At 40.2% G+C, this 15,255-nt stretch overlaps 1 protein-coding gene across 7 annotated transcripts in view; it reads right to left on the bottom strand.

The window, feature by feature from the left end:
• Nucleotides 1–15,255, bottom strand: part of arnt2 (aryl-hydrocarbon receptor nuclear translocator 2) — a 464,688-nt gene that overhangs the window by 272,141 nt on the left and 177,292 nt on the right. For all 7 annotated transcript variants that reach the window (XM_060853234.1, XM_060853235.1, XM_060853233.1 and 4 more), the window contains 2 exons: nucleotides 13,879–13,944; nucleotides 7,545–7,630 (listed from right to left, as the gene is read on the bottom strand). In XM_060853234.1, coding sequence (XP_060709217.1) covers nucleotides 7,545–7,630; nucleotides 13,879–13,944 — 152 coding nt within the window. The remainder of the gene's footprint in view (nucleotides 1–7,544; nucleotides 7,631–13,878; nucleotides 13,945–15,255) is intronic.

Here is a 15,255-nt window from a genome sequence, read left to right on the forward strand (position 1 = left end):
TGGACTATAACATGGTGTTGTGTAATTTATTCAAGTTCTTTTAACGTGTGCTGTAGATAATGGAAGCACAATGTGTTTAGGATTTTCATAATGCTTGATAAGATGCCACCTATTAAAGTTTACTAGAGAAAAAAAAAACTCATGATGTTGGCTGTAACATACTGGCATGAATAGAAGACTGGCTGGCTAACAGGATACAAAGTGTAACAGTAAATTGGTCTTTTTTCGGCTGGCAGGATATCACGAGTGCTGGGGCCTCAACTCTTTCAGTTTACATAAATTTAGACGAGGGAACCGAAGGTATGGTAGCTAAATTTGCTATGTTTCTATAACTCAAAGATAGATAGGAAAGTGATGGATACAAGGAGCCTACAAAGACATATTGATAGGTTAAATGAGTGGGCAAAGATGTGGCAAATGGAGTACAGAGTGGGGAAAGTGTGAAATTGTCCATTTTGGCAGAAAGGAAAAAACATTTGATTTAAATGATCAGAGATGTAGAGATGTGGGTGTCCTAGCACATGAATTGCAGCTACAGCAAGTAATCGAGAAAACTGATAGAACGTATTATTGTGAGGGGAATAGAATGCAGAGCAGGGGTGTGATGCTTCAGTTATTCAACACATTTGAGAGACTGCATTTGGAGTAATTTGTACAGAACTGGTCACTGTATTTATAGAGGGATGTTGAGAGAAGGTTTGCTTTATGAGGAAAGGCTACGTCCTCTGGAGTTTAGAAGAGTTCGGGTAATTGAAACATATAAGATCCTGAGGGAACTTTGCCAGATGGATGTCATCAATCTTCCTGCAGGGTCACCTGCTTAAGACAGAGATGAGGAGAATTCTTTTCTGAGAGTCGAGAGTCCTTGGAAACCCTTTCCTCAAAAATCAGTGGATGCAGAATTATTATATAGTTTTAAGTCAGAGGTGGTCTGTATTATCAAAGGAATGAAAGATTATCAGGGAGATGCAGGAATGTAGAGTTAAGGTTAAAATCAGACCAGATTTTATTGAATGGCAGAGCAAGATTAAAGAGCCGAGTGGTCTACTCTTTGTTCTTTTATGTATGTTAATTGATTCAGCCTCCATCAGGGAGTTGTTTCAACAATTCACCATCATTCAGGATTGAATCTGGCAGGGCTGTAGATCTTGGATCTGTTGCACTGATTGTGGAATTGCTTAGTTGAGTATTGCAAGCTGCTCATGTTTTTTGGCTCATAAGGAGTCCTTTGTTGCAGCTTCACCAAGTTTTTGATATGCTTGCTGCTGCTCCTGGCATGCTCTCCTACACCCTTCATTGACCAGGGTTGATTTCATGACTTGACAGTAATGGTAGAGGGGAGAGCTGTGCTGGTCCATGAAGTTATAGATTATGTTAGACATAACATTGCTGCTGCTACTGTTGAAACTCTCAGTGCCTCAGGGATGTCCAGTCTTAAGTTGCTGGATCTGTTCGAAGTCTACTACATTTAAGACAGCAATAGTGTATATAACACACAACAGCATATACTCAAAGTGAAGATGGAACTTTGTCTACAGGTTTTTTCCTGGAATGATATATTACAGTCGTGGCACTTCTGCCCATCAAGTTTGTAGTGGCAAAGCTACACTCAAACTACACCAGTCCTACCTTTCAGTGTTAGGTCCATAGCTTTGAATGTTATGACATTTCAAGTGCTCATCCAAGCAATCTTTAAATGTTGCGAGGTTACCCACCTCACCTACTCTCCCAGACAATGCATTCCAGACCCCACCATCCACTGGGTCAAAATACTTTTCCTAAAATTCCATCTAAACCTTCTGCCTTTCACCTTAAAATTATGCCCATTGTTATTTGCCCATTGTCTAAAGGGAACAGCTGTGTTATATTCACCCTGTTCATGAACTTCATTATGTTATTCACTTATCAAGTCCCCCTCAACCTTCTCTGGTCCATTCAAAACACTCTTAGCTTATCCAGCCTCTCTTCATAGCAAAACGATTCCATCCCAGGCAACATCCTGGTGAATCTAATAAAAAATTATAAAATAAGTAAGTACAGATGCTGGAGATCTGAAACAAAAACAGAAATTCAGGAAGAAGGGAAGAGGACACACCCCTATCTACATCAACGGAGCTGAGGTGGAGAGGGTTGAGAGCATCAAGTTCCTGGGAGTGATGATAACGAACAATCTGTGCTAGACCAGCCATGTTGATGCAACAGTCAAGAAGGCACATTAACACCTCTTTTTCCTCAGGAGACTTAGAAAATTCAGCATATTCATAAGGACCTTCACCAACCTTTACAGATACACCATAGAAAGCATTCTATCTGGCTGCATCACCTGGGTCCCCAGGACCGTAAGAAACTAGTCAGTTGTGAACACAGCCCAGACCATCACGCAGCCAATCTCCCATCCATGGACTCCATGTATGTCATGAACCGACAGTATTGAATGCAAAACAAAACTTTTCACTGTACTTAGGTACATGTGACAACAATAAATCCAATCAAATTGCTGGCAAAACTCACAGGTTTGAGAGATCTTTAAAGCAGGGTTAATGTTTTTTTTGAGCCCAGTGACTCTTCATCAGAACTATTTTAAAGAAGGGTCATTGGACCTAAAATGTTAACTTTGCTTTCTCTATACAGATGCTGTCAGACCTGCTGAGTTTTTCCAGCAATTTCTGTTTTTGTTTTATCCCAATTAAAGTTGGGAAATTTGACATCTCTTTTTAATGTTTTTACGTAACTCAGTGAATTGTCTAAATATTTGCCTTTCAATTGCCTGGTGACTCTTTGGGGGTCTATGACACACTCCCAGCAGTCTGATTATGGCCTAACAACAATGCCAGTACGCCAAAGCCTCTGCAGGAAGACTAGTATGTTAGCTGGAAGAAGCAGTGAGGGTGGCAAGGGCATAGAATGTACTCCGATTTGGGAACTTCAATGCCCATCAATAACAATGACTTTATAGATCCACTACTGACTGAAACAACTGAGTTATAGAATCATACAGTACAGAAGAGGCTGTTCAGCCCATCAGGTCAAAATTGGATGATCAGCCGTAATCATACTGAATGGCAGAGCAAGCTTGATGAGCCTATTCTGGTTTCTATTTTCTATCTTTCTATTATGTTATTGCTTGTCATGAGACAAATAAAACATCAGACAAATGTGAAGAGGTATGAAAGCCTTCAACAATTATTTCAAACCTCAATTAATAAAATACTTGAAAGGGCAAGATTCAACAAAGGACTGCAATATCTACATTAATTCATACATGATATCAGTAATGACCTCTACAGGCTATTACACAGATGTAATTGAAGTGACTTGAAGTTAAAATTCATAAGAGACTGGATGCTTGTAGGCATTACTAATAAGTCATTGTCAAATTTACTACAATTTAAAATTTACCCAACATTGGAAAATTAACTCTATGCACTTCAGAAACAAGAATTTTCTGTCCCGAATAAAGGGTATGTCTTGACCTCAATCTCCTGAAAATATGGAAGAGGTTAAGTAATGAGAGGTCAAACAAAAGCTGATAGAAAATTTTTCTGGGCTCTTTATGCTCCATAAGAGATGAGGAAATAGAAGCAGAAGTAGGCCATTCAGCTCCTCAAGCCTGTTACATCATTCAAATAGAATCATAGCTGATCTAAAATCCCTCACAAACACTTTCCTGTAACCCTTGATTAGCCCACTGATTAAAAATTAAATTGATGCGGAACCAAACAAACACCGGGATTGTTTGAGGTTAGTTATGTTGGAATTAAAATAAAATGGTTCATTGCATATATGAGATGGAAAGCTCTAACAATATTGGTTTGGTTAAAATGGTTTCCATTGCTATTAAAGCTAAGGAGAGTTTCAACTTCAAATGGCAATCAGGTTTGGGATGAAGTGCAAGCAAGGAGGCACAACTGATAGTTAATGTAAGCATCTTCAATTAAATTGCATCATGTTCCCACATTACACAGTAAATAATTACCAACTCCAAACTCAACTCTACCATCAGGGACCAAGGTATTTAGGAAGGGACATGTTCAAGCAGAGTCTTCAACTTGTCCAACTTCCAAAATAACATCTTCAACAAAAAAAAGTTAAACATCATGCAAGAATTAATCTTCAAGTGAGGAAGCGAACATGTTGGTTTCATGAATAATTAAACCTACTCTGTCAAAACTGTTCAAAGTTTAAAAACACTGCATTAAATCACCATTTAACCTAAACGAAGAAAAGGTCTTGGTTATCTTATCTCTTCAGATATCCAAGACCTTTCATTCCTTGTGTTATCCTTTCAAACCTCTTTGCACATTACAACATGGGCATTTAACTGACAAATTAATTTCATCATAGATATAAATAAGAAGTTAGTGCTGAAAATGTATTGCTGGAAAAGCGCAGCAGGTCAGGCAGCATCCAAGGAGCAGGAGAATCGACTGAAGACTTCCTGAAGAAGGGCTTATGCCCGAAACGTCGATTCTCCTGCTCCTTGGATGCTGCCTGACCTGCTGCGCTTTTCCAGCAACACATTTTCAGCTTTGATCTCCAGCATCTGCAGTCCTCACTTTCTCCATAAATAAGAAGTTATACTTTGTGAAAATAATGGGGCCATTTGTAACTTGAAAAATAAGTATCTAAATTAGTATTGCTGTAGAAAAGATATACTGTTGAAGATTTTTACTTTGTACTCATCAGGATAATTCAAAAGAAATACCAATGTAAAGGGAAAACAATATTCACACTGAATGAGAGGAGAATGCTGACTGGTGAGCAAGGGGACTGAAATACTAGGTCACGCAAGGCCCTTATGGCAATCTGTGATCGAGTTTTGATAAGGTTGTGAAAGTGAAGAACTGAAATCTCTTGTAAAGAAGACAAAGTTAACTTAAATTTGGGAACTTTCAGTGTTATTGCCATAGAGTCATAGATATATACGGCATGGAAACAGACTAGATTAGATTCCCGAGAGATTAGATTCCCTACAGTGTGGAAACAAGTCTACACTGACTCTCCGGAGAATAACCCATCCAGACCCATTTCCCTCTGACTAATGCACCTAACACCAATTTACCTGACCTGCACATCTTTGGACTCTGGGAGAAAACCGGAGCACCCAGAGGAAATCCACACAGACACAGGGAGAATGTGCAAACTCCACACAGACAGTTGCCTGAGGCTGAAATAAAACCCAGGTCCCTGGCGCTGTGAGACAGCAGTGCTAACCACTGAACCACCATGCCAATCTGACAATCCAACTCGTCCATGCCGACCAGATACCCTAAATTAATCTAGTCATATTTGTCAGCACTTGGCCCACATCCCTCTAAACCCTTCTTATTTAGATACCCATCCAGTTGCCCTTTAAGTGATAAAATTGTACCAGCCTCCACCACTTCTTCTGGCAGCTCATTCCATACGCATACCACCCTCTGCATGAAAAAGCTGCCTCTTGGGTCCCTTTAATATCTTTCCTCTCTCATCTTAAACTTATGTCCTCTAGTTTTGAACTCTCCCACACCAGTGAAAAATCCTGCTATATTTAGCCTATCCATGTCCCTCCTGACTGTATAGACCTTTATAAGGTCACCCCTCAGCCTCCAACGCTCCAGGGTAAATTGCCCCAGCATATTCAGCCTCTCTCTATAGCTCAAATCCTCCAACCCTGGCAACATCCCTGTAACTCTTTTCTGAACCCCTTCAAGTTTCACGACATCTTTCCAAAAGGAAGGAGACCAGAATTGCACACAATATTCCAAAAGAGGCCTTGCCAATGTCCTGTACAGCCGCAACATGACCTCCCAACTCCTATGCTCAATGCACTAAAGGCAACCATACCAAATACCACCTTCACTATCCTAGCCATCTGGGAGTCCACTTTCAAGGAATTATGAACCTGAACTCCAAGGTCTCTTTGTTCAGCAACACTCCCCAGGACCTTAGCGTTAAGTGTACAAGCTCTGCCTTGATTTGCCCTTCCAAAATGCAGCACCTCACATTTATCTAAATTACACTCCATCTGATCAAGATCCCATTGTACTCTGGAGGTCACCTTCTTTGCTTTACACCTCCATGTTTGGTGCCATCTACAAACCTACTAACTACACCTCCTGTGTTCCCATCCAAATCTGGGTTCTGGGGAGTTGCCAAGATAGAAACCATAGAAAACAATATTACAAAAAGGAGGCATTCGGCCCACTATCTGCCCCCACTTGAATAAACTGCCCATTCATTCTAACCCCATTTTCTGGTATTTGGTTCATAACCTTGAAGGTTACAGCATTTCGGGTGCAGATTAATTTCATTAATTTAAACTGATTGGCAAATTTTGGCATGGGGAACTAAAAATAAACATTTCATGACTTCAGCATTACCCTGAAAATTTTCACAGCTGGTTTAAGTATTTTTGAATTGTAGTCACTGCTGTAATTTAGGGCAAGTGCAACCAATTTATTCACAGTAAAATCCCACAAGCAATGACATATTGCACACACAGGTCACTGCAGTGATGTTATTGAGAGGGGGGATACTGACCAAGACTACTTCCTACTCCTTCCTTAATAATGTTAGGGGTTCTCTTCCCTAAATGCACAGAAAAACATATTGACAGCATACACTCCTTCAATGCTGCACTAAGACCAGACCAAAACTTGCAACGCTTTTCTAAGACACCTTTAAGAACCCAGTTAGAGCATGAAGCAATCCAGAGGTGCAAGACCATGAACAGTGTGGGATTTTCACAAATTAGCAATGTTTGAAATTGATTGGAGCTGGGGTGGGGTGGGATTAGAATGTCTGTACCAGTCTCAACACATTCTTTTCACCATAGAATTGGTTCCAAAATTTGCATTCAGTCTCTGAGTCCATCAGCAGGGAATAAATTCTGACATTCCATCAGTATTCCACACTGTTACAAAAAAGCTTAGCATGGCTCAGTACAAATTAATTCATGCTACTGTTTACAGGTTTGTGCTTTCTGGAAGAACAGGTTCAAAGTGCATCATGAGGTCATTCATAGGAAATGCTAGATTATCTGGAAATTCCAAATATGGTTGTTAATTCCAACGTAGGCAAGCCATTCCATTCTCTTGAATTCCTAAACAAATATAAGCAAATGTAACAAAGAAATGCAAACAGATTATCTTTCAGTTACATATCTCAGAAATGATTCGGGTCTAAGGTACAGCATTGGGAGAAGAATAAGTTTTGATCTGCTGCCACTCATCCTTCTTGTCCCCACTGAACTCTTCCCACAAATAGCACAACTTTTCAAGTAGAAAAGTTACAAGAAGGAGAGAAAGAATTGTCAGCTTTAAAAAAAAAGTTTACAAGACATCAGAGAAAATCAAAGGTAATGATATGGGGATAGGAAGTGGTGGATGCCAGAAAGAAAAAAAATGCAAACAACATGATAGCAGCCTTTCTGCACGCAGGTTTTATAGCATCAGTATCCATGGGTAGTTGGTACAACGTTTTGTTTGGACCACATGCAGAATAATAAGTTTTAACTGCTGCAGTGGAAGAAGAGACATTAAATTACCACTGAATTAATTTACCTGCTGGTGGCCAAGCTTTGATGTATCCAGTGCAGTGCACTACTGAATACTGAGACTCTCCTTCCTTGACAGGTCCCAAGCCATTTCTAGGAAAACATCAATGGCACATTCATTGTTAATTTGACAACATTAATCACAGAGAAACATAAAAAGGGTTACAAAAAAATGAAATACATTTTTAGGATGGTCATATAGTGGTAATACCACTGGGCTGGTATTCCAAACTCTCGGACTAATGTACTGGGAACATGGGTTTGAATCCCACCATGGCAGATGGTGAACATAAGGGCTAGGAGCAGGAGTAGGCCATCTGGCCCATCGAACCAGCTCCACCATTCAATAAGATCGTGACTGATCTTTTTGTGGACTCAGCTCCACTTACCCACTCTCTCACCATAACCTTTAATTCCTTTACTGTTCAAAAAATTATCTTAGCTTTAAAAACATTCAATGAGCAAGGCTCAACCAGTTCACCGGGCAGGGAATTCCATAGATTCACAACCCTGAGGGTGAAGAAATTCCTTCTCAATTCGGTCCTAAATCTGCTCCTCCTTATTTTGAGACTACGCCCTCTTGTCCTAGTTTCGCCTGCCAGTGGAAACATCCTCTCTACTTCGATCTTATCTATTCCCTTCATAATATTAAATGTTTCTATAAGATTCTCCCTTATTCTTCTAAATTCCAATGAATATAATCCCAATCTATTCAGTCTCTTCTCATAAGCCAACCTCCATAATTCTAAATCAACCTATTGAACCTCCTCTGCACCCCTTCTAGTGCCAGTACATTCCTTCTCAAGTAAGGAGACAAACTGCATGCAGTACTCCAGGTGTGGCCTCACCAGCACTCTATACAACTGCAATATAATCGCTCTGCTTTCAAACTTCATCTCATTTGCAATGAAGGACAAAATTCCATTTGCCTTTTTAATTCCCTGTTGCACATGCAGACTAACCCCCTGTGATTCATATACAAGGACATCCAGGTCACCCTGCAGAGCAGCATGCTGTACTTTCTTACCATTCAAGTATTAGTGCTTTTCCCTGCACAGTTTCACAGTCCTCTGCATATTTTGCTCTACCACTCATCTCAATGTCGTCTGCAAAATTTGACACACTGCATGTGGTCTCAACTCCAAATCATCTCTGTAAATTGTGATGTGGAGATGCCTGTGTTGGTCTGGGGTGGACAAAGTAAAAAATCACAACACCAGGTTATAGTCCAACAGGTTTATTTCTAAGTAATAGCTTTAAGAGCACTGCTCCTTCATCAGGTAGCTGTGGAGCAAGATCATACGATACAACTTTTGCTATAAATTCTGTGTCTTACTTACTCCACAGCTACCTGATGAAGGAGCAGTGCTCCGAAAGCTAATACTTCCAAATACACCTGTTGAACGGTAACCTGGTGTTGTGTGATTTAACTAAATAATTTGTGAATAATTGCAGTTCCAACACTGACCCCTAGGGAACACCACTAGTCACTGATTGCCAACCAGAATAGCACTCAGTTATTCCCACTCTTAGTTTCCTGTTGGTTAACCAATCCTCTATCCATGCGATATATTGCATGTAACACCTTGCATCTTTATCTTATGCAGCAGCCTTTTGTATAGGAACTTGTTGAATGCGTTTTGGAACTCTAGATACACCATATCTACTGGGCACCCGTTGTCCACCATGTTCGTAATGCTTTCATAGAATTCTAAAAGATTAGAACAAAGAATAAAGAAAATTACAGCACAAGAACAGGCCCTTTGGCCTCCAAGTCTGCACCGATCCAGATCCTCTATTTAAACCTGTCACCTATTTCCTAAGGATCTGTATCACTCTGCTCTCTGCTCATTCATGTATCTGTTTAGATACATCTTAAATGATGCTATCATGCCCGCCTCTACCACCTCCGCAGGCAATGCATTCCAGGAACCCACAACCCTCTGCGTAAAGAACTTTCCACGCATACCTCCCTTAAACTGTACCTCTCACTTTGAACTCATGACTTCCAGTAATTGAGTCCCCCACTGTGGGAAAAAGCTTCTTGCTACCTACCCTGTCTATACCTCTCATGATTCTGTAGACCTCAATCAGGCCCCACCTCAACCTCTGTCTTTCTAATGAAAATAATCCTAAGCAACTCAACCTCTCTTCACAGCTACCACCCTCCAGACCAGACAATATTCTGGTGAACCTCCTCTGCACCCTCTCCAAAGCATTCACATCCTTCTGCTAATGTGGCAGCCAGAACTATCTGCAGTATTCCAAATGTGGCCGAACCAAAGCCCTACACAATTATAACATGACCTGCCAACTCTTGTACTCAATACCCCATCTAATGAAGGAAAGCATCATATGCCTTCTTGACCATACTATTGACCTGCGTTGCCACCTATAGGTTAGAATGGACCTGAATGTCCAGATCTCTCTGTACATCAATTCTCCCCAGGACTTTTCCATTTAACGTGTAGTTCGCTCTTGAACTGAATCTTCCAAAATACATCATCGCGCATTTGCCCAGATTGAACTCCATCTGCCATTTCTCTGATCTATCTATATTCTGCTGCATTTTCTGCAAACTTGCTTATCAGACCACCTGTACCTTCTTCCAGATCGGTTATGTATATCACAACCAACAGTGATCCCAATATGGATCCCTGTGGAACACCATTAGTCACAGTTCTCCATTTTGAGAAACATCCTTCCACTACTACTCTCTGTCACCTCCTACCCAGCCAGTTTTCTACCCATTTAGCTAGTACACCCAGGACCCCATGTGATTTCATTTTCTCCATCAGCCTACCATGGGGAACTTTATCAAATGCCTTACTGAAGTCAATGTATATGACATCTATGGCCCTTCCCTCATCCATCAACATTGTCACTTCCTCAAAGAATTCAATTAAGTTGGTGAGACATGACTTTGCCTGCACAAAACCATGTTGCCTATCACTGATAAGTCCATTTTCATCCAAATGTAAATAGATCATATCCCTTAGTAGCTTCTGCAGCAGCTTCCCTACCACTGACGTCAGGCTCATTGGTCTATAATTACCTGGCTTATTCCTGCTACCGTTCTTAAACGGGGGACAACATTAGCAATTCTCCAGTCCTTCGGAACCTCACCCATGTTCAAGGACACTGCAAAGATATCTGTTAAGGCCCCAGCTATTTCGTCGCTCACTTCCCTCTGTAACCTGTGACAGATCCCATCCGCACCTGGGAAGTTGTCCGCCTTAATACCTTTTAGAATACACAACACTTCCTCCCTCTTTATGCCTATCCCTAACCTCAACATTTGCCATGTCCCACTCCTCAGTGAATATCGATGCAAAGTACTCATTAAGAATCTCACCCATTTTCTCTGACTCCACACGTAACTTTGCTCCTTTGTCTTTGAGTGGGCCAACCCTTTCTCTAGGTACCCTCTTGCTCCTTACATGTGAACAAAAGGCTTTGGGATTTTCCTTAACCCTGTTGCTAAAGATAAATCATGACCCCTTTTTGCACTCTTAATTCGTCATTTCACATTGGTCCTACTTCCCCAATATTCTTCCAGAGCTTCGTCTGTTTTCAGTCACCTAGACCTTACATATTCTTCCTTTTTTCTCTTAGCTAGTTTCACAATTTCACCAGTCATCCATGGTTCCCTAATCTTGCCATTTCTATCCCTTATTTTCTCAGGGACATGTCTGTCTGAACTCTAATCAACCTCTCTTTAAAAGTCTCCTACATAACAAATGTGGACTTACCTTCAAATAGCTGCTCAATCCACATTCCCTAGCACCTGTTGAATTTTGCAATAGTTCCCCCAAGTTAGCACTCTTTCTTTAGGACTGCTCTCACCTTTGTCCATAAGTATTCTAAACCTTACAGAATTGTGAACACTATTCTCAAAGTAATCCCATACTTCAACACCTGGCCGGGCTTATTCCCCAATGCCAGGTCCAAAATGGCCCCTTCCAGAGTTGGACTATTGACATGCTGCTCTAGAAAACCCTCATGGATGTCCGGGCCATGTGGTGGCTCAGGGGTTAGCACTGCTGCCTCACAGCGCCGGGGACCCGGGTTTGATTACAGCCTCGGATGGAGTTTGTGCATTTTCCCCATGTCGGCGTGGGTTTCCTCCAGGTGCTCCTGTTTCCTCCCACAATCCAATGTGCAGGTTAGGTGAATTGGCCATGCTAAATTGTCCATAGTGTTCAGGGGTGTGTAGGTTAGATGCATTAGTCAGGGGTAAATGTAGAGTAATTGGGTAGAAGAATGGATTTGGCTGGGATACTCTCCGGAGGGTCAGTGTGGACTTGTTGGGCTGAAGGGCCTGTTTCCACACTTATAGGGATTCTATGGTCCTTACAAATTCTGTTCCATCAGACCTCTAACACTAAGTAAAGCCCAGTCAATGTTGTGAAAATTAAAATGTCCTATCACTACCACACTGTTGCTGCTACATCTTTCCATAATCTTCTACATGTTTGTATCTCTATCTCATTGTTGGAAGGCCTGTAGTACAGACTCAACATTGTTATTGCATCCCTCCTATTTCTGAGTTCTGTCCATATTGCCTCACTGCTCGAGTTCTCCATAGTGCCCTCCTTCAGAATAGCTGTGGTATCCTCTCTGACCAGTAATGCAACTCCTTTACCCCTTTTACTTCCCTCTCTATATCACCTGAAGCATTTATATCCTGGGATATTTAGTTGCCAGTCATGCCCTTCCCTCAACCAAGTCTCAGTAATAGCAATAACATCTACTCCCAGTTACTAATCCAAGCCTTAAGTTCATTCGCCTTGCCTATTACACTTGTTGCAATAAAACAAATGCACCTCAGACCACTTGTTCCATTGCGTTCAGCAACTGTTCCCTGCCTACTCTTCCCCTTAGTCACGCTGACTTAATTATCTAGTTCCTTACAGGCTTTAGTTATTACCTCCTTACTGTCCACTAATAGTTAAACATGACCTGCCCTCCATGAATGCTTTGTGCTACTGCCCAATGGGACAACTTCTATCTAGATGCCTTACTATTTCTTTCTTGATAATCGACTCAACATTTTCCCTACTACAGAAGTTAAGCTAACCAGTCTATAATTACGTATCTTTTAAAATAATGGTAACAAATTTGCTGTTTTCCAATCTGCTGCAACTGCCCCACAGTCCAGTGAATTTTGGAAAATTACCACAAGTGCATTTGTTATTTCTCCCGCCATCTGTTTTGGCTCTCTAGGATGCATTCCAAGCAGGGCTAAGAGACTTGTCTACCCTTAGCTCCATTAGCTGATCCAACATGACCTCTTTCATGACAATGATTGTATCCAGGTCCTCACCGATCTTCCCCTCTTTGTCATCAATTACTGGTATGTTATGCTTGTCCTCCACTGTGAAGACAGACACTAAATACCTGTTCGGTACCTCGGCTATTTCCACATATCCCATTATTAAATTCCCCTTCTCAGACTCTGAAGGACGAATATTTACCTCATCCACTCATTTTTTTGTTTAATATGTTTATAAAAACTTTTGCTATCTGTCTTTATATTCCGAGCTAGTTTTTTTTCTCATAGTCTATTTCTTTATAGCTCTTTTAGTGGCTTTCTGACAACCTTTAAGCTTTTCCAATCTTCTAGTTTCCCACTGATCATAGCCACTTTTTATGCCTTCTCTTTCAATTTGGTAGACTCTTTTATTTCCATGGCAGACGATCCCTTTTCTTACAGTCCTTCCTTTTCATTGGGATATTCTTTTGCTGAGTATTTTGAAAAATTGCTTTCAAAGTCCTCCACTGTTCAGCAACTGTCCTACCATAAAGTCTTTGCTTCTAGTCTACTTTAGCCAACTCCTCCCTCATCCTACTGTAGTCTCCCTTGTTTAAGCACAGGATTCTGGTGTTGGATTTTACCTTCGCACTTTCCACTGGTATACCAAATTCAACCCTATGGGATTGCTCCTTCCAAGAGGATCTCTAACCATGACATCATTAATTATTCCTGTTTCATTGCACAGGGCCAGATCTAGGATAACCTGCTCTCTCATCGGTTCCATTACATACTGTTCCAGGAATTTAATTTCAATAAAAATGTAGAATATTGGTGACCAGGTAACCATTGTTGATTGTCATTAAATAGTCATCTAGCTCATTTAGGGTAGGAAATCTGCAATCCTTACAGAGTCTGACCTACTTGTGATGCCAGACCCAGAGAAATTTGCTCTTAACTATTGTCAAGGCAAATAAATGCTGCCCGTGCCAGTGATGCCCATATTTCATGAATGAATAATAAAAAAAACTTGTCATGCAGTTAAAAAAAAATAATATTTCATATTTAAAATAGATTAGGGTATCACCTATATCTCTTGCGTAGAACGGTCAGCCTGCTCAATGAGATATGTTCCAAGGGAGCGGTTCCACACCTGCATTTAAAAATCCATTACAGTTATGTTCAATATTGGCACTGCTTTGTACTTTAAGCTGTCTGAAAAACTATAATTTCTGTTGACTGAACTGCAAAGTTACTGTTACAGTCTAGACAGTATTCTAAGATTATAACTTAAGCACAACATAAAAAGTCTGACAAAGTTACTGTTACAGTCTAGACAGTATTCTAAGATTATAACTTAAGCACAACATACAATGCCTTTGAAGAAATAAAATTTGATATGATAAGAACTATACCCGATTGTGTGCCACAAAGTAAATAGTTTGCAGCAAGAATAATAAAGGTAGTTGCTGTGCACTTATCAAGCAAAAAATGTTTTTTTATATCGAGCTCTTAAATTAAATAGTTTCATAACTAGACACAGAATATACAGATGCTAAGCTTGAAACACATTTGAATTGACTGACAATCTCATCAAAACCATCAGGTTTTTAAAAGGTATACTGAACTGGAAAGAAGCAGACATCAACACAAATCAGAATATCAGACAAATGCAACTGAACGTTCTACCACAAAAGAGAACATGCAAAAGACCAGAAGACCAGAAGCTAGACAGGAGAGACTAGAGACTGGGGAAGATTGCAGAAAGAAAGCAGGACATAGCTATAAATGTATTTACAAGGATAAAGATTCAAATTTATCAGAATATGGTGAGGAGATTCAGATTAAAGACTAAATCAATGAAGACAGTGCCAGAGTGAGCGGGACACAGAGCAATACAAGCAGCAGAAATTTAGAGAAACTGGAATTGTTGAAGTTGGAAACAGAAAGCTATGAAGAAGAAATTTTAAGTAACGAAACATGGATAATGGCAAGTACAAGAGTTTCAGTAACAGGAGGATGCCACAGAAAGCAGTCAATGTTGCAATGTCAAATCGACAGATTTACTGATAGGGTGAATCTGTAAAACCCAAGAACAAGACTACATAATTAAGGTTACTAACCTACTATGAAGTTTATTGTAAAAGGTTATATCATACATCAGCAGAATTATGTCAAATTAGATACCAACACAATACACAATGTTTAGCATTTCCTTTATTGGTGACAACATACAACATGCTTCAATTTAAATCAAATGGGAAGAGGTCTCTTTTTAAAATGTTTAGAGGGGTTTGTCACAGAAGATTAATATTTTAAAGTGGATTTAAATCATTACAATAGTGTACTTTGTCAAAGACGCTGGTTGTGTATTTTAGAGGGGAAAAATATTGTAAGTGAGAGGAAGATATAGGGGCAAGAGGAGAGAATGGCACAATGAGATTCATTATTCTTTGTGCAAACA

The sequence above is a fragment of the Hemiscyllium ocellatum genome, chromosome 39, assembly GCF_020745735.1.
Source record: "Hemiscyllium ocellatum isolate sHemOce1 chromosome 39, sHemOce1.pat.X.cur, whole genome shotgun sequence".
In the NCBI taxonomy this organism is placed as follows: Eukaryota; Metazoa; Chordata; class Chondrichthyes; order Orectolobiformes; family Hemiscylliidae; genus Hemiscyllium; species Hemiscyllium ocellatum.